At 49.8% G+C, this 27,237-nt stretch overlaps 1 protein-coding gene across 1 annotated transcript; it reads left to right on the top strand.

Moving 5' to 3' along the window:
- Nucleotides 1-5,917: 5,917 nt before the first annotated feature.
- Nucleotides 5,918-20,914, top strand: LOC124677584 (OVARIAN TUMOR DOMAIN-containing deubiquitinating enzyme 4-like). The gene is made up of 6 exons (XM_047213563.1): nt 5,918-6,416; nt 6,551-6,672; nt 6,762-6,802; nt 6,925-7,023; nt 19,763-19,959; nt 20,382-20,914. The coding sequence occupies exons 1-5, from the start codon at nt 5,918-5,920 to the stop codon at nt 19,932-19,934; spliced, it is 933 nt and encodes a 310-aa protein (XP_047069519.1). The 3' UTR covers nt 19,935-19,959; nt 20,382-20,914.
- Nucleotides 20,915-27,237: the final 6,323 nt, after the last annotated feature.

The raw sequence follows: 27,237 nt of genomic DNA on the forward strand, positions 1-27,237 counted from the left end.
TAGAACGATAGAGAGGGAGAGAGATTGACGTAATATGTTGGATGTATTATTGAGCCTCATAGGCGAGTATATATAGGCGTACAGGGATCATCTTGGAGTGCAAGGCAAGACACGAGAGTCCTATCTCTATCCTAGACTATCCGTGCGTACACGGAATATATCTCTAACACTCCCCCGCAGTCGTAGCGGGAGCGTCGTGAACAACATGAACAACGTGGACGGTCAGACTGGAGATAAACCGAAGTGGACCCCAAAAGGCTGACACTCCCCCGCAGTCGTAGCGGGAGCGTCGTGGACGATGTCGCGTCGCGGATGCTTGGACTGTAGAAGAGCCGAGGTGCTCATGCGAGGTGATAGCCCTTTGTGCCGATGTCGAGGTAGCCGAGAGCGTGGGTGCTGCAACCTTGGTCGGGGTAGCCGCGCGAGGGGATGCCGTGGTCGATGTCGTGGTCGGGTGCCGGTGTCGAGGTAGCCTCACATGAAGCCGCAAGCGCATAGTGCGCGAGGAGAGTGACGGAGACGCGTCGAGGCAGTCGTGGAGGTTGTCGATGCCGAAGTCGATGCAGTCCGAGCCGTCGAGGACGAGGTGCTGCCCTAGTTTTGTCAGAACTAGGCGCACGTCGGGGACGAAGGCATACTTCGGTTTTGCCAGAACCGAGTACGCAAAGACGAAGTCGGCGACGCGGTCGAGGCAGTCGTAGAAGAGTCGATGCCGATGAAGACGTTGTCGAAGCCGATGAAGACGAGGCGCTGGCCCGAGTTTGCCAGGCTCTGGGGCGCGTCGGGGACGAAGGCACGCGTCGGTGTTGCCAATACCGGGCGTGCGAGGGAAGGGACCATCATGGACCGCGAGGTCGTGGTGGACGGAGACGTAGAAGGCGGCGAAACCAGCGGTGACCAGGAGTGACCATGCCGGATGCCTAGGCCGTAGAGGTGGTCGGCGAGGCCTGCGACGACCGAGTGGTCATGCGGGGTACTCGTGGAGGTGCGGCGGCGGTACTCGAAGTTGGCGAGGAGGAACCCGGCGGCGTGACGTAGACCTTGCGCTGACGGTGGCGACCTGCGCCGATGGGGCGGCGCGGTAGTAGCCTGGAACGTCGGTGCGCGGGGACGGCGAAGTAGACTGCGTGCGGCGACGTCTCGGCTCGAGGGGCCGGCGTAGGCTGCGGGCGCGAGTCGATGCAGCGGCGGGAGACCACCAGCAACGTACACGCCTTGGAAGGCGCGTCGGAGGCCGGTAGCATGGACCAAAGGCGGCGGCGCTGCGGCCCGACGGGGCGACGCAGCGGCAGCCCGTAGCTCGATCGGTGGTAGGCGCGTGCTCGGGGGACGTGCTTGGTGGAGAACTGACGGCGGCGCTGTACGCGCCATGGCGTGGACGACGTGCCGCAGATTGGAGTCGTTGGCGACGTTGTCGGTGATGTCCCGGGCGATGACGGCGAAGACGGACCAGCGATGGAGACCACGCGGGCGAGACAGCCTGCTGCGTCGCACGTAGGCGTCCCGTGTGTGACGCGTGCGGCCGTGCCGCGCGGTTGATGAAGATGGCCGGTGCAGTCGATGCCGAGGTTGGAGTAGAGGCGCGTGATGACGACGGCGGTGGGCGACTCAATCCGATCTATGATCGGCAAAAACCAAAAAAGAAAACGCCGGTCGAGCGACCGGCGGCGCAAAAAGAAAACCAATCTACAGATTGGAAAAAAAAAGGACTCGAGGGCAGCGGATCAACGGATCGGCGGACGAACCCTCTTACGGGTTGCGCAGCCCCTGGAGTAGGCCATGGAGAGACCTCCCCGGGGGCGGCGCGGCGGCTAGGTCAGGAACTTGCGGCTGATACCATATAGAACGATAGAGAGGGAGAGAGATTGGCGTAATATGTTGGATGTATTATTGAGCCTCATAGGCGAGTATATATAGGCGTACAGGGATCATCTTGGAGTGCAAGGCAAGACACGAGAGTCTTATCTCTATCCTAGACTATCCGTGCGTACACGGAATATATCTCTAACAATAACTATCACAACAAACCAAACGTGGGATTGGGACTAATAATCCATTTCCCTTGCTAATCCCCCAACAAACTTCCCAGCCCAAACTCCCATTCCCTATCCTCAAAGTCACCAAACACGCTGTTAGGAATATATCGTTGCCCTATGATTATGCCGAAATTATAAAGCAAAATTAGTTATAGATGGAAAGATGTTAAACCACGCTCTTATGATTTTTTTTTTTTTGAGAACACAGTACAACGCAGACGCTCACAAACACGTACGTACAAACACCCCTATGAACGCACGCACGCACACCCTACCCCTATGAGCACCTCCGAGGGACTGAGCCGGCATATCTTGAGGTTGACGAAGTCACCACTGGCGCGCATAGCGCCGGTTAAAACCTGGAATAAATCCAGGAAAATGCAAACACCCATGTCAAGTCTAGGACTTGAACCTGGGTGGGCTGGTTCCACCACAAGGGACCTAACCACCAGAGCCAAGCTCTGTTTGCACGGTCTTATGATTTGATTGAGTCAAACAAGGTTGTCATGTCTAATGTTGAGGAAATAGTTTATCAGAGGGTCAACTCGATCAGCGATTGGAGATTAATGGGCAAATTAGTCGACAAATCGGTTAATCGGTCGATAAATGAGTTAATCGGCTAATCGGTGACCCACCAAGTTGCGATTAATCGGTTAATCGCTGAATCGGCCAATTTTTTGAACAATGGTCATGTCTCTTTTCTTGATCTGTTTATGTAATTGTTTCCTTTGGCCATATATAAACATATAACAGGTGCGAGACAAAACATTGCATACCACACAAAAAGAAGGTTCCTAAACATTTTCACATCACCTGCCACACCCGGCGAGAATCTCCACGAGGCACGGCACCCGGTATCAATCAAAGATTGGATTTGTTCATTAGATCATCCCAGCCGTGTGCTCCAAACGACATACGACACAAGCCCCGGACAAACAGTTTGGGGGACACCGGTGCGGGTTGCCGCTTTTGGTGGACGTCTTTTCCCAGCGGCGTCCCCTAAATCGAAAATTTTAAAATGTTAAACTTCACAAAAATTTAAAGGAACCAGCCGATTTCATTCAAAGTTCGTTAAATTTTACAAGTTTGAATGAAAATACGGTGAAATATAAACCCTAAACTAATCGTGGTGTGGGTTGGCGTGCAAGAACCACTCCATGCCAATGGGATCCTCCTCTGTTGCCTCCTCCTCCTTGATGGCCGTGCTACCGCTCGCGCATGCGATGTCACCGTGCCTCCTCCCATTGGCTGCGCTAGTCCCTTCGTCGACCATGAGGTCAACAAGCTTGCCGGACTCGCTAGCCGACCATACGATGCCAAGGGAGAGCGGCGCCTCGTGGCGATTGTTCATCGAGTTGGCTAGGGCTTTAAGAAGCCTCGGCTCGCTCTCAGGGTCGCCGTCGTTGCCCATCGCCGCCACCTCCCGCACGTACTCCTCCTCCCACCTCTGCCCGACCATGGCGGCCGCGACGTCTAGAGCAAGGCGATGCCGGCTTGTGGAGGCGGTGATGGCTTGCACTTCACGCGACGGAAGCGACGAGGAGGCGACGGCTCGCGTGCCTTGCCGATCACGATGCCGCCGGTGTGGTGGCGTTTCCTTGGAGGAGACACTAGTAAAGTATCTTCTTAAACAAGTTGATCAAACAACATGATCAAACACGAAGATCAGGCTGAACACTGTAAGAAAGGGCAGCAGCACCTGCAGTTATGCTGAAAAAACTTAGTGCATTGTTTTTTGAGGATGCACATATTCTTCTTTAGGAAGGACATAACTGCACATTTGAAGGGCCATGGGCCAGATATGCCGAATCCTCTAAGCTCAGCAGGCCCAGACCTACCGATAAGCCCATCCATGCCTTCCTTCGCCGTCCTGGTTGGTTCTCGAATCATCTCGAGCCTGGGAAGGGAAACCCGAGCTGTCCGCATCCTCCCTGCAGCTCCCTCCCCCTCTTCCTCCTCCTGCCGCCATTGTTCCGGCTCGAAGTAAAATCCAGTTTTCGTCCGTTCCCCGCCTAGGCGCTTCTCCTTTCACCTCTCTCTCACTTCTCCCCACCACCCAAGCAAGAGGAAGGCAAATCCTATAGACCTGACCGCCCCCCGCTCCTTCCCGTTCGCCTGCGTCATTGGGAATTCTCTCTTCCTGGAATTCGCTCATTGTGGCGGTACTGTATACTTCTATCTCGTTTACTTGTTTTTACTACTCTGTAATCTTTCATCAGGTATTTGACTTGATTCATGGCGCGATATTACTTAAAACCGATTTTACCTATGTTTTCGCACATTTGTTTCTTCATTTCATTTGCGAGCAGAGCGGCGGGGCTGTCTTTCCTCAGCTGGCATGATTGGCAGCATGCCATCTGCCGATTTGGATGCGGAGCTTTTTTTAATAAAGGGAATATATTAATATTAAAAGATATACTAATTACACTCAACCTCTGCAACAACGCACCACCCTAATAGTAGTACGGATGCACCCAGCCAAAAAAGGAAAAAGAAAACTAAGAAATAAAAGTTCCGTCACAGTATCCCAGGCCTAGCAACAGCAGTACATCCATCACCAAAAACAACACCTGAAATATAGACTTTCTAAAAGCGATGCCTCCAAGAAGGGAAAAGTGCGCCAGCACTGTCGTCCGATCAAAGATCTTAAGTTTTCACCTTGAAGATAGTCCCCGCTCTCAAAATAATGTCTCTAACAAGATCATTGCCAGACCTTGGGTTTTCACCTTGAAAGTTAGGACTCTAAACTTCACTTGTGTTGTAGCCCCGACTTTCATACCACTGCTGCAAATTCCGGAATACCAAGCAAGCTCCTCAACATCGTGAAGACTTGAACCTTCTTTAGCTAATCCCCCAATCTCACCTTCATGATATTCTCTGACTTCACCATGGACCAAAAGTCTCTTGATGTCAACAAAGAACAGAGCTTCACGCCGCTCCCTCCGGAATCAAACGGCCGGAATAAAAGCATGGGTGCGCGCGACCGAATACCACCCGATCCTGTGAACTCCAGGCAAAAAAGGCAAAAATGCACTGTTACGTTTGCTGTCGGAGCCTTCCAGAACTCATCACTCCGGCTGGATGAAGAAAGATCGGCATCTGGAACGTCTTTATCTTCGCGAAAGAAGAACCCTAAATGGGGAGAATTTCAATTCCCGGCCTCTGCACCAACCAGGGATGCACACAGCCATTTGGCATGAGTACTAAGATTTTTAATCTTGGTTAAGATTAAAGCATAGTTTTCAAGATAAATTGCATGAGTACCCTGGGCCTTAAGTATAAATAGGAACCTTAATTTGCGTCTGTGAGGATTTAAACTCAGGTGCTAGGTTTGTACATCCACTCCTCCAACCAGTTGAGCTAGGCTCACTTCCTAGAAAAATCTTTTGCCGAGAAAAATCTGAGAATGTGATAACTCTGAATATTGAGCAACACTCTTACCGACTTTACTTTGCTTGCCATGTTAAAAAAATGTTTTGGGAATTGTAATTTTAGTTTTTCATGTTTCATCATGATGACATGAATTTAAATTATCTAGACCAAGCAAATAATACCACGTCTTCTGTTGTCCAGTCGGCAGTCATGACATGTCAGTCCACAACAAGAGTAGGCAAATATTTGGTGTACCTATGTGCAGTTATTTGGTGTACCTATGTGCAGTTATCCTTTTTCGAGAACCTGTTTGCAGTTATCTCAAATAATTGTTGTGGATAGTGTATCGTCTGAATACATTTTCAGTTCCTGATGTTCAACGCTGTGGATTGATCTATTTAGTTTGTATGATGGTCTTATTTTAAGTCTAAAACAGTGGTAGTATCTTGTTCCACTAGTTCTTACTTGTCATTTGTCCGCATATGCACAGCTGATACTATTTGAACTGGATGCGGCTCTATTCATCTGCAATCTGTTTGCGGCGATCTGCCTCAAGTAACATGTATGCCCATTCCAATCAGTTTCAAGGAGGAGGCACACAGAGTATGGCCATACAGAAGTGCTTCGGGCCGCAGTCAAGCCGTTCTCATATGACATCGGGATCAGCCAGTTTTTCTTTTAATAAAAATTTAAGACCTGCTGAACCGCAGAGTCTGAAGTACTTTGCTAGCTTAGTGGGCCGACGATTGCGTTGCGGATTATCAACTAGAGAGGGCAGTCTAAGTGTAAAGCTCGACATGCTTTCACGTGAAAGAATTTCGGGTATGAATTGGAATTGGAGAGGCATGCATCAAAAATTAGGAGCTACAGCTGGTGGGCTTTGTTTCGGATTTTCAGTTACTGGGACTGCAAAAGCTGAGATGCCAGTTGACAGGAATATTAACTGTTCAGAAACATCAGCATCATCTACTCATGAGAAGAAAGTCTACACAGATTATTCTGTTACTGGTGAGAAATGCATTTTTGTTAGGCTTAATAATTGTTTTAGTTAAGAAAACACACTCCTATCATATTTATATTTGCGGATATTTCAGCATGGCATTAAGCTGACTACTCGTGACTGTTTTACCTGGATTTACCAGGCATTCCAGGAGATGGAAGATGCTTATTCCGTTCCGTGGTTCACGGTGCATGTGTCCGGTCAGGGAAAGCTATACCCAATGAAGATCTTCAGAGAAAGCTAGCTGATGAATTGAGGTCAATGGTATGTCTGGAATGTTTCTAGGTGTTCTTGTTTTTCGTGCTATTGCCTTTCATTCTCTAAATCCGCTATATAAATATATTATTGTACAGGTTGCCGATGAATTTGTCAGTAGACGGGAAGAGACTGAATGGTTAGTTGATGCACATTTTTACTGTTATTTTCGTTCTTCTGGTTTTAAGATAAAGTTGCTACATGAATGGAATTATTGATGCATTTTAAACTGTTGCATTTTCTTGCAACAACTATTGACAGGTTTGTTGAGGGCGATTTCGATACATATGTTTCTCAGATTAGGCAGCCACATGTGTGGGGTGGTGAGCCAGAACTGTTCATGGCTTCACATGTTCTTCAGTAAGTAATTGGACCTGTTATGCATTCTTTTCCTCATGGGTACCAAAAGTGGCTACCAGCAATAAAACATCGAGGTTCACTTATGTTTTGTTAGCCAATATGTTATGACCGGTTTGGCCTATAGCAGAAAGAAGCCCATTAGTGGGCCTAAATTAGGGGCTTAGCCCATTTATCTTTAGGTTTTCAGCTTATAAATACCTCTGTAAACTCACGTGAAGAGGCAAGCAATAAACATACGTTCATTGCCCGACTCCCTCAGGAGTCGGCTCCCCAAACCCTGCCGCCACCTCTTCCAGCGCCTCCTCCTTCCTCGCGCGAGACGGCGCCTAGCCGCCGGCGACCGCGAGCCTCACCACGTCCTCCTCCCTTCCACCCCTACAACCTACGTTCGTTGCCTGGTAGACCCCGAGTCTCTACCAATTTGGTATCAGATTCTACGGTTTCGATCATGTCTTCGAGCCCGCCCGCCGCCACCGTCGTCACCACCGCCGGGCCGCCCATGGCCTCCACCGCCGGGCTGCCGCCGGCCTCCGTCGCCGCCGCGGGCGTCGCTGCAGGCGCCGCTGCGCCCCCCGTCCTCTCCCCAGCGGAACTCTCTGCGGCCGTCCGCGACCTCTCCCTGGCGGTTTCGAACCTGCGGACGTACCTGCAGGGACCGGTCGCCCCACCACCGCCGCCGCCGGCCGCAGCCTTCACGGCTCCGCAGCCGCCGGCCGCAGCCTTCACGGCCCCGCAGCCGCCGCCGCCCACCTCCGTCTACCCGCAGGGGGTGCCGATCACCCAGATTCGTTTCCCGCCCTCGCCATCGCCGATTCCATCGTGGGCCGACGCCCCCATCTTCACTACGGCGGCGCCCCAACCCACTGTTTTGCAGGTTCCGGCGTCCACGACAGCCCTGGGGGGCTTCGCCGGGTACATCGACCCGTTTGCGGGAGGGCCCTTCACCACCACGCCGCCCGCCCCGCAGCCTCCGCGCTTCACCAAGATGGAGTTCGCCACGTACGACGGCACCGTCGACCCCCTGAACTGGCTCAATCAGTGCGACCAGTTTTTCAGGGGGCAGCGGACCTTGGCGTCCGACCGCACTTGGATCGCCTCGTACCACCTCCGCGGCGCCGCCCAGACATGGTATTACGCCCTCGAGTAGGACGAGGGCGGGATGCCGCCGTGGGAGCGCTTTCGCGACTTGTGCCTCCTTCGGTTCGGCCCGCCCATCCGTGGCAGCCGCCTTGCCGAGCTCGGTCGCCTACCCTTCACCACCTCCGTGCAGCACTTCGCCGACCGCTTCCAGACGCTGGCCTGCCACGCTCCGGGCGTCACGGCTCGCCAGCGCGCCGAGCTCTTCGTCGGCGGTCTTCCCGACCACATCCGCGTGGACGTCGAGATGCGCGACACCCCGGACCTGCAGACCGCCATGTACTACGCCCGCGCATACGAGCACCGCGCCCTCGCCCTGCAGCAGACGCTCCACGGTCGCGGCGTGCGACCACCACCACGCGCTGCCCCGGCCCCGGCAGCCTCCGCTCCGCCACGCCCGGCCCTGCCAGCCGCACCTTCGGGGGCGCCCCCTGCCCCAACACGGCCCTTCCGCCGCTTGACGTCGGCCGAGCAGCTCGAGTGGCGCCGCAAGGGCCTGTGTTTCAACTGCGACGAGACATACGCGCCCGGCCACGTGTGCGCCCGTCTCTTCTACTTAGAGACCGTCGACGACGGGGACGTGGAGACCCTCACCACCGAGCTCGCGGCGTCGATGCTCTCTGAGTCCGGTGTCACAACCTACGGGCCGGTCGACGCTACCGCCTTCGTCGTCTCCCTCCACGCGCTGGCGGGTATCAAGACGCCAAAGACCATGCTGCTTCCGGTGACCATCAACGGGGAGCGCCTCACCACGCTCGTCGACACGGGCTCGACGCATAACTTCCTGTCTGGGGCTGCCATGCGCCGCCTCGCCTTACCGCCCTCCAGCACCGACACTCTCAGCGTCACCGTTGCCAACGGGGACCGCCTGGCCTGCCAGGGTGTGGCACGGCAGGTTCCCATCCTCATCGGCGACGAGCACTTCTCCATCGACTGCGTCGGCATCGACTTGGGCTGCTACGACTTCATCCTCGGCGTCGACTTCCTGTCCACACTCGGTCCTATACTTTGGGACTTCGACGCGTTGAGCCTCATCTTCTGGCGCGGGGGCGGCCGTCGCGTCCAGTGGACGGTGATACGTCTCCAACGTATCGATAATTTCTTGTGTTCCATGCCACATTATTGATGTTATCTACATGTTTTATGCACACTTTATGTCATATTCGTGCATTTTCTGGAACTAACCTATTAACAAGATGCCGAAGTGCCGGTTCCTGTTTCTCGCTGTTTTTGGTTTCGGAAATCCTAGTAACGAAATATTCTCGGAATCGGACGAAATCAACGCCAAAGTTCCTATTTTCATCGGAAGCATCCGGAACACCCGGGAAGGACCGAGAGGGGGCCACGGGGCCACCAAACCCTAGGCTGGCGCGGCCAGAGGGGGGGCCGCGCCGCCCTATGGTGTGGCCCCCCTGTCAGCCCTCCTGCGCCGCCTCTTCGCCTATATAAAGCCCCTGGATCAGAAAACCCGATACCAATTGACGAAACCCACGAAACCTGCCGGAGCCGCCGCCATCGCGAAGCCAAGATGCGGGGGACAGGATCTCTGTTCCGGCACCCTGCCGGAGCGGGGAAGTGCCCCGGAAGGCTTCTCCATCGACACCGCTGCCATCTCCACCGCCATCTTCATCACCGCTGCTTGCTCCCATGAGGAGGGAGTAGTTCTCCATCGAGGCTCGGGGCTGTACCGGTAGCTATGTGGTTCATCTCTCTCCTATGTAGTTCAATACAATAATCTCATGAGCTGCCCTACATGATTGAGATTCATATGATGATGCTTGTAATCTAGATGTCATTATGCTAGTCAAGTGAGTTTTACTTATGTGATCTCCGGAGACTCCTCGTCCCACGTGTGTAAAGGTGACAAGTGTGTGCACCGTGTGGGTCTCTTAGGCTAGATTTCACAGAATACTTACTCATTGAATGGCATAGTGAGGTGCTTATTTATATCTCTTTAAGATTGCAGCATGTTGTATCACAATTTATCCATGTGCTACTCTAGTGATTTGTTATTAAAGTAGTTTATTCCTCCTGCATGTGTGCAAAGGTGACGATGCGTGCACCGTGTTAGTACTTGGTTTATGCTATGATCATGATCTCTTGTAGATTATGGAGTTAACTATTGCTATGATAATATTGATGTGATCTATTCCTCCTACATATGCATGAAGGTGACAGTGTGCATGCTATGCTAGTACTTGGTTTAGTAGCGTTGATCTATCTTACACTAAAGGTTACTTAAACATGAGCATTATTGTGGAGCTTGTTAACTCCGGCATTGAGGGTTCGTGTAATCCTACGCAATGTGTTCATCATCCAACAAAAGTGTAGAGTATGCATTTATCTGTTCCGTTATGTGATCGATGTTGAGAGTGTCCACTAGTGAAAGTGTAATCCCTAGGCCTTGTTCCTAAATACTGCTGAGTTACTACTGCTTGTTTACTACTACTTGCGTTACTACTGCTCGAGTTACTACTGCTTGTTTACTACTACTTGCGTTACTATCTGCTGCAATACCACCACCATCAACTACACGCCAAGCACTTTTCCGGCACCGTTGCTACTGCTCATACTTATTTATACCACCTGTATTTCACTATCTCTTCGCCGAACTAGTGCACCTATTTGGTGTGTTGGGGACACAAGAGACTTCTTGCTTTGTGGTTGCGGGGTTGCATGAGAGGGATATCTTTGACCTCTTCCTCCCCGAGTTCGATAAACCTTGGGTATCCACTTAAGGGAAACTTGCTGCTGTTCTACAAACCTCTGCTCTTGGAGGCCCAACACTGTCTACAAGAATAGAAGCTCCCGTAGACATCAAGCACTTTTCTGGCGCCGTTGCCGGGGAGGAAAGGTAAACGGCACACACACACCGGCAACCCCGGCAACTAGCCACTTTTCTGGCGCCGTTGCCGGGGAGGAAAGGTAAAAGGCACTCATACTACGGTCTCAGGTAAAGTATTTTTCCGGCGCCGTTGTGTGTGTGCTCAAAGCTATTTCCTTTAGATCCTGCAATTGCATCTTTTTGTTTCTTGTTTACACTAGTTTGGCATAATGTATAAGAGTGAGCTTCTTGTTCTATTTCCTGATTTAAAACTTGGATTGTTTGATGCGAAAATTAAAAAACCTATGAAATCTTATTTGCATGCTTGGTAGTAATATTAGTATGAACGCTTTGAACACCATGGTTGATAATGATATAGAAAGTTCTAAGCTTGGGAAAGCTGGTTTTCATGATATTTTTAGTCCCCCAAGCATTGAGGAGAAAATTTTCTTTGATGATACTTTGCCTCCTATTTATGATGATTATAATGATAGTGGTCTTTTGGTGCCACCTACTATGGAGAGTGAATTTGATTATGATTACAATATGCCTCCTACACTTGATGAGAATAATAATGATAGCTACTTTGTTGAATTTGCTCCCACTACAACTAATAAAACTGATTATGCTTATGTTGGGAGTAGTAATAATTTTGTGCATGAGACTCATGATAAGAATGTTTCATTTGATAGTTATATTGTTGAGTTTGCTCATGTTGCTACTGAAAGTTATTATGAGAGAGGGAAATATGGTTGTAGAAATTTTCATGTTACTAAAACACCTCTCTATGTGCTGAAATTTTTCAAGCTACACTTGTTTTATCTTCCTATGCTTGTTACTTTGCTCTTCATGAACTTGTTTATTTACAAGATTCCTATGCATAGGAAGCATGTTAGACTTAAATGTGTTTTGAATTTGCCTCTTGATGCTCTCTTTTGCTTCACATACTATTTCTTGCGAGTGCATCATTAAAACTGCTGAGCCCATCTTAATGGCTATAAAGAAAAGAACTTCTTGGGAGATAACCCATGTGTTATTTTGCTACAGTACTTTGTTTTATATTTGTGTCTTGGAAGTTGTTTACTACTGTAGCAACCTCTCCTTATCTTAGTTTTGAGTTTTGTTGTGCCAAGTTAAGCCGTTGATAGAAAAGTAAGTACTAGATTTGGATTACTGCGCAGTTCCAGATTTCTTTGCTGTCACGAATCTGAGCCCACTGCCCTGCAGGAAGCTCAGAAAATTATGCCAATTTACGTGCATGATCCTCAGATATGTACGCAACTTTCATTCAATTTGAGCATTTTCATTTGAGCAAGTCTGGTGCCATTTTAAAATTCGTCAATACGAACTGTTCTGTTTTGACAGATTCTGCCTTTTATTTCGCATTGCCTCTTTCGCTATGTTGGATGAATTTCTTTGATCCACTAATGTCCAGTAGCATTATGCAATGTCCAGAAGTGTTAAGAATGATTGTGTCACCTCTGAATATGTCAATTTATATTGTGCACTAACCCTCTAATGAGTTGTTTCGAGTTTGGTGTGGAGGAAGTTTTCAAGGGTCAAGAGAGGAGGATGATATACTACGATCAAGGAGAGTGAAAGCTCTAAGCTTGGGGATGCACCCGGTGGTTCACCCCTGCATATATCAAGAAGACTCAAGAGTCTAAGCTTGGGGATGCCCAAGGCATCCCCTTCTTCATCGACAACATTATCAGGTTCCTCCCTCGAAACTATATTTTTATTCCATCACATCTTATGTGCTTTACTTGGAGCGTCTGTGTGCTTTTGTTTTTGTTTTTGTTTGAATAAATTGGATTACATCATGCTTGTGTGGGAGAGAGACACGCTCCGTTGGTTCGTATGAACACATGTGTTCTTAGCTTATAATATTCATGGCGAAGTTTCCTCTTCGTTAAATTGTTATATGGTTGGAATTGGAAAATGATACATGTAGTAATTTGCTATAATGTCTTGGGTAATGTGATACTTGGCAATTGTTGTGCTCATGTTTAAGCTCTTGCATCATATACTTTGCACCTATTAGTGAAGAATACATAGAGCATGCTAAAATTTGGTTTGCATAATTGGTCTCTCTAAGGTCTAGATAATTTCTAGTAAGGTGTTTGAACGACAAGGAAGACGATGTATAGTCTTATAATGCTTGTAATATGTCTTTTATGTAAGTTTTGCTGTACTAGTTCATACTTGTGTTTGTTCCAAATAACCTTGCTAGCCTAAACCTTGTATCGAGAGGGAATACTTCTCATGCATCCAAATACTTGAGCCAACACTATGCCATTCGTGTCCACCATACCTACCTACTACATGGTATTTCTCCGCCATTCCAAAGTAAATTGCTTGAGTGCTACCTTTAAACAATTCAAAATTTATTACCTCTTATTTGTGTCAATGTTTTATAGCTCATGAGGAAGTATGTGGTGTTTATCTTTCAATCTTGTTGGGCAACTTTCACCAATGGACTAGTGGCTTCATCCGCTTATCCAATAATTTTGCAAAAAGAGCTGGCAATGGGATTCCCGAGTCCCAAATTAATTAACAAAAATAGACACTCCTCCATGGTATGTGATTGTTGGACGGCACCCGAAGGATTCGGTTAGCCATGGCTTGTGTAAGCAAAGGTTGGGAGGAGTGTCATCATAATAAAACTAAAATAAAAGGGCACTCCTTCATGGTATGAGATTGTTGGCGAGGCACCCGAGGATTCGGTTAGCCATGGTTTGTGAAAGAAAGGTTGGAAGGAGTGCCATCCAAAAATAAAATAAAATGGGAGCCGCTCTTTGAAGGTTTGTCCGGCAAGGGGGTTAGAGTACCCGCTACCATTCGTTGACAACAACATACACCTCTCAAAACTTTATTTTTATGCTCTCTTTATGTTTTCAAAATCAAAGCTCTAGCACAAATATAGCAATCGATGCTTTTCCTCTATGAGGACCATTCTTTTACTTTCAATGTTGAGTCGGTTCACCTATTTCTCTCCACCTCAAGAAGCAAACACTTGTGTGAACTTTGCATTGATTCTTACATATTTGCATATTGCATTTGTTATATTGCTTTGCATTGACAATTATCCATGAGATATACATGTTACAAGTTGAAAGCAACCGCTGAAACTTAATCTTCCATTATGTTGCTTCAATACCTTTTACTAAGAATTTATTGCTTTATGAGTAACTCTTATGCAAGACTTACTCGATGCTTGTCTTGAAAGTGCTATTCATGAAAAGTCTTTGCTATATGATTCACTTGTTTACTCATGTCATATACATTGTTTTGATCGCTGCATTCACTACATATGCTTGTACAAATAGTATGATCAAGTTTATGATGGCATGTCACTCCAGAAATTATCCTTGTTATCGTTTTACCTGCTCGGGACGAGCGGAACTAAGCTTGGGGATGCCGATACGTCTCCAACGTATCGATAATTTCTTGTGTTCCATGCCACATTATTGATGTTATCTACATGTTTTATGCACACTTTATGTCATATTCGTGCATTTTCCGGAACTAACCTATTAACAAGATGCCGAAGTGCCGGTTCCGTTTCTCGCTGTTTTTGGTTTCGAAATCCTAGTAACGAAATATTCTCGGAATCGGACGAAATCAACGCCAAAGTTCCTATTTTCATCGGAAGCATCCAGAACACCCGGGAAGGACCGGAGGGGGCCACGGGGCCACCAAACCCTAGGCTGGCGCGGCCGGAGGGGGGCCGCGCCGCCCTATGGTGTGGCCCCCCGTCAGCCCTCCTGCGCCGCCTCTTCGCCTATATAAAGCCCCTGGATCAGAAAACCCGATACCAATTGACGAAACCCACGAAACCTGCCGGAGCCGCCGCCATCGCGAAGCCAAGATCCGGGGGACGGGATCTCTGTTCCGGCACCCCGCCGGAGCGGGGAAGTGCCCCGGAAGGCTTCTCCATCGACACCGCTGCCATCTCCACCGCCATCTTCATCACCGCTGCTGCTCCCATGAGGAGGGAGTAGTTCTCCATCGAGGCTCGGGGCTGTACCGGTAGCTATGTGGTTCATCTCTCTCCTATGTAGTTCAATACAATAATCTCATGAGCTGCCCTACATGATTGAGATTCATATGATGATGCTTGTAATCTAGATGTCATTATGCTAGTCAAGTGAGTTTTACTTATGTGATCTCCGGAGACTCCTCGTCCCACGTGTGTAAAGGTGACAAGTGTGTGCACCGTGTGGGTCTCTTAGGCTAGATTTCACAGAATACTTACTCATTGAATGGCATAGTGAGGTGCTTATTTATATCTCTTTAAGATTGCAGCATGTTGTATCACAATTTATCCATGTGCTACTCTAGTGATTTGTTATTAAAGTAGTTTATTCCTCCTGCATGTGTGCAAAGGTGACGAGTGCGTGCACCGTGTTAGTACTTGGTTTATGCTATGATCATGATCTCTTGTAGATTATGGAGTTAACTATTGCTATGATAATATTGATGTGATCTATTCCTCCTACATATGCATGAAGGTGACGAGTGTGCATGCTATGCTAGTACTTGGTTTAGTAGCGTTGATCTATCTTACACTAAAGGTTACTTAAACATGAGCATTATTGTGGAGCTTGTTAACTCCGGCATTGAGGGTTCGTGTAATCCTACGCAATGTGTTCATCATCCAACAAAAGTGTAGAGTATGCATTTATCTGTTCTGTTATGTGATCGATGTTGAGAGTGTCCACTAGTGAAAGTGTAATCCCTAGGCCTTGTTCCTAAATACTGCTGAGTTACTACTGCTTGTTTACTACTACTGCGTTACTACTGCTGAGTTACTACTGCTTGTTTACTACTACTGCGTTACTACTGCTGCAATACCACCACCATCAACTACACGCCAAGCACTTTTCTGGCACCGTTGCTACTGCTCATACTTATTTATACCACCTGTATTTCACTATCTCTTCGCCGAACTAGTGCACCTATTTGGTGTGTTGGGGACACAAGAGACTTCTTGCTTTGTGGTTGCGGGGTTGCATGAGAGGGATATCTTTGACCTCTTCCTCCCTGAGTTCGATAAACCTTGGGTATCCACTTAAGGGAAACTTGCTGCTGTTCTACAAACCTCTGCTCTTGGAGGCCCAACACTGTCTACAAGAATAGAAGCTCCCGTAGACATCAGACGGGCATCGGCGGCACCACTCCTACGACGCCCCAGCTTCAGCTGATGGCGGCAGCTCTCGACGAGGCGCACCCCCTCCTGGCCGACTTCCTGCAGCAGCACAGCGACATCTTCGACGAGCCACAGGGCCTCCCACCGGCGCGGCCCTGTGACCACCGCATCCACCTGCTGCCTGACACGGCACCTGTCGCCGTGCGCCCGTACCGCTACCCCCAGCTGCAGAAGGACGAGCTCGAGCGGCAGGTGGCGGTCATGCTCGCACAGGGCATTATTCGGATCTCAACGTCGCCATTCTCCGCCCCGGTGCTCCTCGTGCGCAAGTCCGACGGCACCTGGCGCTTCTGCATCGACTATCGCGCACTCAACACCCTGACGTCCAAGGACAAGTTTCCCATCCCCGTCGTGGATGAACTCTTGGACGAGCTACACGGCGCGCGCTTCTTCACCAAGCTGGACCTGCGCTCCGGCTATCACCAGGTGCGGATGCATGAGGACGACATCGAGAAGACGGCGTTCTAGACTCATCATGGCCACTTCGAGTTCTTGGTGATGCCCTCTCCAACGCGCCGGCGACTTTCCAGGCCTTGATGAACGACGTGCTCAGCCCCTACTTACGCCGCTTTGTGCTTGTTTTCTTTGATGACATTCTTATATACAGTGCATCGTGGGCGGAGCACCTCCAACACGTGGCCATCATCTTCAACGAGCTTCGAGCGCACCGCCTCCACCTCAAGCGCTCGAAGTGCTCGTTTGGCACAACCTCCGTCACCTACTTGGGCCACGTCATCTCGGCGGACGGTGTTGCGATGGACGCCGACAAGGTCGCCGCCGTGGCTGCGTGGCCGACCCCGCAGTCTCCGCGGGCTCTCCGCGGCTTCTTGGGCCTCGCCGGGTACTACCGGAAGTACATCCGGGACTTCGGCATCATCGCCGCGCCTCTGACGCGTCTCCTTCGCCGCGACGCCTTCTCCTGGGACGAGGAGGCGACGACGGCCTTCCAGGCCCTACAGCGGGCCCTCACGACAGGCCCCGTCCTCCAGATGCCGGACTTCGACATGCCGTTCGTCGTGGACTGCGACGCCTCTGGCATTGGCTTCGGCGCCGTCCTCCACCAAGGCGAGGGGCCGCTCGCTTTCTTCAGCCGACCCTTCGCCCCTCGCCACCACAAGCTTGCGGCATACGAGCGCGAGCTGATCGGGCTGGTCCAGGCTGTGCGCCACTGGCGCCCTTACCTCTGGGGACGGTCGTTCCGGGTGCGCACGGACCACTACAGCCTCAAGTTCTTGCTGGACCAGCGCCTCTCCACAGTTCCGCAGCACCAGTGGATCAGCAAGCTCTTCGGCTTCGACTTCACCGTGGAGTACCGGCCCGGCCGCCTCAATACTGTGGTCGACGCCCTATCCCGCCGTGACACTGAGGATGTTGACAACGACGCGGCACCGGCAGGCGCCGCCCTGTGCATCCGTTCAGGGCCGTCTTTCGCCTTCATCGACGACGTTCGCCGCGCGACGGCCACGGCCGCGGACGCCCAGACACTCCGCGGGCGCCTCGCCGACGGCGACTTGGGGGCGCCGTGGCGCCTTGTCGACGGTCTCCTGCTGCACGGCCGCCGCATCTTCGTGCCCGCCCACGGCGACCTCCGCCAACAGGCCCTATCGCTGGCACACTCCACCGGCCATGAGGGCGTGCAGAAAACCCTACATAGCCTCCGCGCTGATTTCTACATCCCCGGGGATGGTGCGCTTGTTCGCGACTTGGTGCGATCATGCGTGACGTGCCAGCGGAACAAGACTGAGACGCTGCGCCCAGCAGGTATGCTCCAGCCGCTGGACGTGCCCTCCCAGGTGTGGGCAGATATCTCCATGGACTTCATCGAGGGCCTTCCCAAGGTGGGCGGCAAGTCCGTCATCCTCACGGTGGTCGACCGCTTCTCCAAGTACGCGCATTTCATCGCCCTCGGCAACCCATATTCAGCTGCGTCCGTGGCGCGGGCCTTCTTCGACGGTATCGTCCGCCTCCACGGATTTCCGTCATCCATCGTCAGCGATCGTGACCCTGTGTTCACTGGTCACGTCTGGCGGGATCTCTTTCGGATGGCCGGCGTGAAGCTCCGCATGAGCACGGCATTCCACCCTCAGACCGACGACCAGTCCGAGGTGGTCAACAAGGTGATCGCCATGTATTTGCGATGCGTGACGGGTGATCGACCACGAGCTTGGGTGGATTGGCTCCCATGGGCGGAGTACTGCTACAACACGTCCTATCACTCCGCCCTGCATGCCACGCCTTTTGAGGTGGTCTACGGGCGACCGCCGCCGGCGATGCTTCCTTATGAACCGGGCACGGCTCAAACCGAGACAGCGGGCGACCTGCTTCGCACCCGCGACGAGATACTGACTGAGGCGCGTCAGCGTCTTCTCCAAGCACAGCAGCTGGCCCGGAAGTACTATGATGCTCATCACCGCGAGGCGGAATTTGCGGTGGGCGATTGGGTCTGGCTGCGCCTCCTTCACAGGACCACGCAGTCCCTGGACCCACGCTCCAAGCGCAAGTTGGGACCCCGCTACGCCGGTCCTTTTCGCGTGCTGGAACGCGTTGGCACCCTCGCATACCGCTTGGAGTTGCCAGCTGCATCGCGCCTACATGACGTCTTCCATGTCGGCCTACTCAAGGCCTACCGCGGGGACCCGCCGGCAGTAACGCCGGACCTTCCCCCTACTGCAGATGGTCGTCTTCTGCCAGCTCCAGCCACAGTGGCGAAGGTGATGCAGGCGCAGCAGCGTCGCGGCGTGTGGCATGTTCTGGTGCACTGGACCGGTCTGCCCGAAGAGGAGACTACTTGGGAGAAGCTCGAGGAATTCCGCTAGCAGTTTCCAGACGTTCAGCTCGAGGACGAGCTGTTTGTGAAGGCGGGAGAGATGTTATGACCGGTTTGGCCTATAGCAGAAAGAAGCCCATTAGTGGGCCTAAATTAGGGGCTTAGCCCATTTATCTTTAGGTTTTCAGCTTATAAATACCTCTGTAAACTCACGTGAAGAGGCAAGCAATAAATATACGTTCATTGCCCGACTCCCTCAGGAGTCGGCTCCCCAAACCCTGCCGCCACCTCTTCCAGCGCCTCCTCCTTCCTCGCGCGAGACGGCGCCTAGCCGCCGGCGACCGCGAGCCTCACCACGTCCTCCTCCCTTCCACCCCTACAACCTACGTTCGTTGCCTGGTAGACCCCGAGTCTCTACCACAATATCTATATCCCCATAAGCTATATAGCTTTACGAAAAAAACAAGGGTAATGAAAAGACTGGACTTCTTTCTTTATTCTGTCTGACTTTCTTCCTACTATGCTTATGTCAAATCATTACAAGCCACAAATGCCAGTAGGGATAATGTTCAATTTTTTATTTCTAGAACTGTGCAAAATACATTAAGTGGACAAAATAAAATGAAGTTGACTAAATTCTGGTCATAGTTATAATTAGAGAGCTAAGAAGCTCTCATGTTAATGCAAACCAAAAAAATCCTTCTTGATTTGATGTATGTTCTGCTAACAACTTAACTTGCACTTAAGCAGTACTTTCCATGAAGTAAGAAGTAAGAACGCCATTACTTTGTTTACACAGGATGCCAATAACTGTGTACATGCGTGATGAAGATGGGGGTGGTTTAATAAGTATCGCTGAATATGGCCAAGAGTATGGTAAAGAAGATCCAGTACAACTTCTGTATCATGGTTTTGGCCATTATGATTCCCTTCAGATTCGAGCCAATAGGGGTCCAGAGGCAAGAATGTAGAATTTTGGAGTTCCAGATGGACAAGGTATGGTCAACTATTCTGATTTCCGTCTTTTCACGACGATATATTGTTGAGATACTGATGGCTTATACAGTGAGAGTGAGTGTTTAATTGTTTATATAGCCTCAATGTGCATTACAAGCTTTGGAGCAATAACTATGTCGCAAAAAAACCACATTACATTAGGTTTCCTGAAATAATGTAGTGACAAGTAAGAAATCACGAGTCGGAGTAGGCATTATTATTTTTGTTCCCTCCTGTATAAGCCGTTATTCCTTAATCATTTGGGAACCTGGAGATTTACCACATGACCGTTACGTCCATATCCACCCCCTTTTCAGACAATCTAGTGCATGAATAAAGAATACTTAACAAGTTATGAATCCTGAACTTCTTACGCAGTTACCATTTCCTTAGAAAGTATTCCTGACTCAAAAAAATTGCTGGCAGGCACGTTGCAAAAGCATTGATCTGTGGATACCAGATGTCTTTGTCTAGGGACATGCTCGTAGAAAATGGTAAGAGATGGACGACATTCCATTCTCTGTTTGAAGCTGCCCAACGAGCAAAATTTGGAGCGATCCATTGCATCTGATTCTGCTGAAGAAATAGGCAGGAACTCAACAAGGTAACATCATTAGGGGAGACGACTGAATCCTGCTGTGTTGGTTCATGTACTCACCATGGAGTGGTGTAGACTATTTCTCGAAAACCTCACCATGGAGTGGTGTAGATAAACATGTACTTGTAAGGCTGTAACTAGATGTAATCTCTGTTGCTCAGGCAATAAAAGGGTTGGGATTATTAATAGATCTTGCCTTCAATGTTTTCCTCTAGAGGGTCTTGATCATGAACCGTTTTGAACAGCGAATGCTTGCTCTGTACATAATGACTAAACTATGGATGGCAAGTGAGAACAGATCAAGTAAGATGTTGGTTGACAGGCGGCAGAAAATATGGTGCCTACTGTCTGGTGTGATTTCCTGGAGTATATTGTTATGTTGTAGGGATTCAGTCACACTTGGAGGAAATCCTAATTTGAGACACAATTTAAGAACCAAAAATGACAAATCAAATGAGTACAGCCGTTTGATTTTCTTCCCGATGAACAACAAACAGTAGATAGGTGCAGGTTCTGCATATTATCCCTAATCTACTTCCCGCTGCCGTGTCTGTCAGCAAGCAATACAGTTACAATATGCAGAGGAGTGCTCAGCCATGAACATAGAGAAGTACAATAAGTTCAGAATTTAATGGTAACATATGGTTCGATCATCCGGGTCTGTAAATGGGATAAAGAAACAGAATACTAGTATTTGTGAAAAGTTGTTGACAGATCGATCAATACAACGACATCCATTACAGGATTGAACATTATGGAAACATTCGAACTATTAAGAAGTATGTAAATGCAACAGGTCCAGAATCAACGACCACTGTTCGCCACGTTGAGGATCAGATAATCATCCAGCTCCCAGTGGCAAGCACAAAGATCAAGCTCGCGATTTCGACCTTTGCGGGCTCTAGGCTGCGTAGTCGTCCGATCCTGGAAGCGGTAGGCACGGAAATGACCAAGTTGTTGCAGATAATAGTTGAGGTATACCGAATTGGCGGCAATCTTAGGGAACTTCTTTGTGGACACCATGACAGAGCCAGCCCCCGCGAGGAAGGCTGCATGGTCGTTGCCGACCCCGCTCTGGGGGACTAGCCGTCTCCTCGCCATGTCCACCTCAAACACCTCCACGCGGGCTGGGCGTCCGCGCCACATGAATATCTCCGTCTCGTTGTAGCCACCTCCCCGCATCAGGTTGAAACCGAACATGTAGCGCACCATCAGCATCCTGTCCTGGGACCGGACGAGGAAGGAGGTGGTTTGTGCGGTCACCGGCGGGTCCTCGTCGAGGAGGAACTTCATGAGAGGCCATCGAGACCCCGAGCTCAGATCCAGCGACATTATCCTGCCGGACACCGTCGTGAAGTAGCAACACCCTCCCAAGGTCACCGGCGACTGGACTAGTGATACCATGTGCGCGATGCCCTGCTTGGCGACGCGCCCGTACACCCAGTTTTCGTCGCCGGGCTTGGCGCAGACGATCGGATACGCCCCCGGTCGGAGGCAGAGCATGAGCGTGCACGGGGACGTTGAGTCGTCGATGCCCGCGCCGGTGATCACTCTTGGGTCCACCCGGGGCCAGAGCGTCAGGAAGCATGAGGGTTGGTCGGCCGGGTCGACGGTGAGGGGCGGGAACCGGATGAGCGCGCCGGTGAGCGGGTTGAGGACACTGACGTCGTTGCCGCCCTCGTGAAGGAGGACGAGGAGACCGTCGGCAGTGCCTAGTTGTTGGTTGGTGGCGAGCTCGGGGAAGTTGACATTGGCGCGGGCACCGGTGGCCACGTTCACGAGGGTGCGGCCCGACGGGTGGCCGCAGCGGTAGAGCACGATCCAGTCGCGCGGGCGGAAGCGGGCGTCCATTCCGTCGCCCGCGCGGGGGTTGTCGGTGCAGTCACGCCAGGGCTTGCACGCAGCCCGGAAGCGGAGGTACTCGGCGACGTCCAAGGTGAGCAGTCGGTCGGCGATGTCCATGACCAGATCGGTCGGCAGGTTCTTCCAGTCTCGCCATTTCATAGCGGCGCGGGTCCGTTTTGCCACGGGCTCATAAAGGCTCACAGCCTGTTGCGACGTCATCTTTACTGTCCATAATTGGAAACACGTTCATAAGCAAAATTGGAATGCAACGGCATCAAGTTGGGAAATAATTGTTTATCACAATAATTGTTGTGAAAAAAGCAATCGCCACTGTCCAGACCAGAGGCGATTGCTTTTTTCAGTACTGTTTATCACAATAATAACAACGAACATCACGTGTTCTAGACCCATAACAAATAGACTCTAAGAAAGACCGGCCAATGCAACGAAATTCCCCAAATATATATATATAAAGAAAACTTTTTTAAAACATTAAAAAATATAAACATGTTTCTTTTTCTATGGTACCAAACCTTGTTATAGAAACTTTTGCTTCAAAGAAAAAGAGATTGACAGTATCTTACCAATACAGGAAATATACCACAGTATACTCTCAAACATGTAGATCTGAGAAAATTACCAACCACAATTTTACTTACCTTTTTGATGGCTATGAACTATTCCTCGACGAAACCCTTACTCTCCTCTCTGAGAGCAACAATTGCGATATTACCATAGAACACAACGACGCAGTAGCTCGACTCTTGGGGAACCTGAAAAGACGTCGGGTGGGTTTAGAGATTGGTTTTAGAAATTGTGGCTTATATAAACAACTGAAAACACGCAATATAATTTGATAGATCTAGATCTGGGGAAAAGTACTAAAAATATGAAGCACTAAAAAAATTTCCAAGTATATCCGACACCTTTTTACCTTTGATTTATCTACGCTTTGTGTTCTCCATCTTGTTTTTCCCGAAAGCAACAGTAGGAAGAGCGATGAGGAAGGGGTAGGAATACTGGGGCTTGTTTAGGGTGATGGCGGCGGGAGGAGGGAGAGGACGAGGAGGACGAGGGGGATATGGTAGGTTAGGGTTTGCCGTGTGAAATGGGGATAAGTAGGTGAGTGTAGTCTGGAGAGCCAAAATAATGGGTGGGCTAGTCAGCAGAGAGTGGCTTGTAAGTAGAGTTTTTGCTCCTAATGGGCCAAAATTATGCTAAATTCTAAGGGAAAACCTACAGATATGGGTGGGCCACGACCATCCCACCCATAGACCGCTAGTGGGTGAGTGGTTCGGCTCGTTCACACTTTAAGGAGATCAAAGGAGACACAAACATCAAAAAGAGGTAATTAAGTTCAGATTGGGATAAAAACTCATTAAGATATCCGGGAGACATTTTAATAGAACATTAGAATGACATTCTTGAAGGTGTACTTGGTGATGATGGTTAACCTCGGCAATATTCATGGATGTGGAAATAGGGTTTCGGGGAAATAGTTGTGCTGGTGATTTCGTCGGCTTATCAAACAAACTAGGTGGTCTGGTGATGTATTGATTATGAGGCAAAGTCGTCATATTGCTAGAACAAAACTAGGATTACAAAAAATGTATAGTGGATCCTCTAACCACTGGCTCTTCCTAGCCTTTATATGAGAGGTTGGGTATCAGAGCCCAGTTCGGTCGGTTTACAAGTGTCCTAATAAGGCTATGCTTATGTCGTCTCATTTGGGATTTTCCTTATTGTCCACGTCTAACCCCTGTGCTAAGACTTTGGGCTTCATGGGCTTATTCCCAAATATGTACCAGGGATACCAATGCAATAGGCTCAATAAGGTATGCCCATGTCAGGTCCAAAAATTCTACTCGAGTCACATACTTGGGTTAAACCTCCAAACTTTAACTTATTCATTTGTACAACGAGCCTGGAGTTTCAAGTAAATAACTTCTTGTTATGGGGATATTGGTAAATGAGCCCCTCTAACAGATCAGGAACCAGCTAATTGCTTTTGGGCAAAAACATTGTGAACCTACGTCAAACTTAAGTCCCTAGACTCGAATCTGGTATGTGTTGGTGTAATTCAGTTCGGACCGCGAAAGTCTTATCGAGTTATGAATTCTAGTTTTATGTTTTGGGTATCCAACTCATCTGTCGGGATTTTTCATCATATTGTTGATATGGAAATTATGTAGCAGATCGCGGCTTGTGCGAGTGCTAGGCCTCATAGGATGGATCTTGGGGTCTTACCTTCATGCTTATGAGCACGACATTCTAACATATTATCGCGGCAGACGCGTTCCGAGAATAATTTTATATCGACTGCCTTGTTTGGATGTTGCACTAGTTGAAGTTGTCGGGTTCTGGTTTACCCGAATTTTGATACTTTTGTCAGGTGCACAATAGACGCTCCCGATGGGAGTAATTGACGAGTCTATGTTTCTAGTGTTTACCACCGATAATGGACTCGAAGATTTATCCTCTTCTCTATTTCTCGAAAACCTCGCCATGGAGTGGTGTAGACTATTTCTCGAAAACCTCACCATGGAGTGGTGTAGATAAACTTGTACTTGTAAGGCTGTAACTAGATGTAATCTCTGTTGCTCAGGCAATAAAAGGGTTGGGATTATTAATAGATCTTGCCTTCAATGTTTTCCTCTAGAGGGTCTTGATCATGAACCGTTTTGAACAGCGAGTGCTTGCTCTGTACATAATGACTAAACTATGGATGGCAAGTGAGAACAGATCAAGTAAAATGTTGGTTGACAGGCGGCAGAAAATATGGTGCCTACTGTGGTGTGATTTCGTGGAGTATATTGTTATGTTGTAGGATTCAGTCACACTTGGAGGAAATCCTAATTTGAGACACAATTTAAGAACCAAAAATGACAAATCAAATGAGTACAGCCGTTTGATTTTCTTCCGATGAACAACAAACAGTAGATAGGTGCAGGTTCTGCATAATATCCGTAATCTACTTTCCGCGGCCGTGTCTATCAGCAAGCAATACAGTTACAATATGCAGAGGAGTGCTCAGCCATGAATATAGAGAAGTACAATAAGTTCAGAATTTATTGGTAACATATGGTTCGATCATCCGGGTCTGTAAATGGGATAAAGAAACAGAATACTAGTATTTGTGAAAAGTTGTTGACAGATCGATCAATACAACGACATCCATTACAGGAATGAACATTATGGAAACATTCGAACTATTAAGAAGTATGTAAATGCAACAGGTCCAGAATCAACGACCACTGTTCGCCACGTTGAGGATCAGATAATCTTCCAGCTCCCAGTGGCAAGCACAAAGATCAAGCTCGCGATTTCGACCTTTGCGGGCTCTAGGCTGCGTAGTCGTCCGATCCTGGAAGCGGTAGGCACGGAAATGACCAAGTTGTTGCAGATAATAGTTGAGGTATACCGAATTGGCGGCGATCTTAGGGAACTTCTTTGTGGACACCATGACAGAGCCAGCCCCCGCGAGGAAGGCTGCATGGTCGTTGCCGACACCGCTCTGGGGGACTAGCCGTCTCCTCGCCATGTCCACCTCAAACACCTCCACGCGGGTTTGGCGTCCGTGCCACATGAATATCTCCGTCGCCTTGTAGCCACCTCCCCGCATCAGGTTGCCACCGAACATGTAGCGCACCATCAGCATCCTGTCCTGGGACCGGACGAGGAAGGAGGTGGTTTGTGCGGTCACCGGCGGGTCCTCGTCGAGGAGGAACTTCATGAGAGGCCATCGAGACCCCGAGCTCAGATCCAGCGACATTATCCTGCCGGACACCGTCGTGAAGTAGCAACGCCCTCCCAAGGTCACCGGCGACTGGACTAGTGATACCATGTGCGCGATGCCCTGCTTGGCGACGCGCCCGTACACCCAGTTTTCGTCGCCGGGCTTGGCGCAGACGATCGGATACGCCCCCGGTCGGAGGCAGAGCATGAGCGTGCACGGGGACGTTGAGTCGTCGATGCCCGCGCCGGTGATCACTCTTGGGTCCACCCGGGGCCAGAGCGTCAGGAAGCATGAGGGGCGGTCGGCCGGGTCGACGGTGAGGGGCGGGAACCGGATGAGCGCGCCGGTGAGCGGGTTGAGGACACTGACGTCGTTGCCGCCCTCGTGAAGGAGGACGAGGAGACCGTCGGCAGTGCCTAGTTGGTGGTTGGTGGCGAGCTCGGGGAAGTCGACGTTGGCGCGGGCACCGGTGGCCACGTTCACGAGGGTGCGGCCCGACGGGTGGCCGCAGCGGTAGAGCACGATCCAGTCGCGCGGGCGGAAGCGGGCGTCCATTCCGTTGCCTGCGCGGGGGTTGTCGGTGCAGTCACGCCAGGGCTTGCACGCAGCCCGGAAGCGGAGGTACTCGGCGACGTCCAAGGTGAGCAGTCGGTCGGCGATGTCCATGACCAGATCGGTCGGCAGGTTCTTCCAGTCTCGCCATTTCATAGCGGCGCGGGTCCGTTTCGCCACGGGCTGATAAAGGCTCACAGCCTGTTGCGACTTCATCTTTACTGTCCATAATTGGAAACACGTTCATAAGCAAAATTGGAATGCAACTACACTCAAGTTGAGAAATTTACTATACTACTCCAGAGGCGATTGCTTTTTTCAATACTGTTTGTAACCATAATAACAACGAACATCACGTGTTCTACACCCAGGACAAATAGACTCTAAGAAAGACCGGCCAATGCAACGAAATTCCCCAAATATATATATAAAGAAAACTTTTTTAAAACATTAAAAAATATGAACATGTTTCTTTTTCTATGGTATCAAACCTTGTTATAGGAACTTTTGCTTCAAAGAAAAGAAGATTGACAGAATCTTACCAATA

This window comes from Lolium rigidum, chromosome 1 (genome assembly GCF_022539505.1).
Source record: "Lolium rigidum isolate FL_2022 chromosome 1, APGP_CSIRO_Lrig_0.1, whole genome shotgun sequence".
Lineage (NCBI taxonomy): Eukaryota > Viridiplantae > Streptophyta > Magnoliopsida > Poales > Poaceae > Lolium > Lolium rigidum.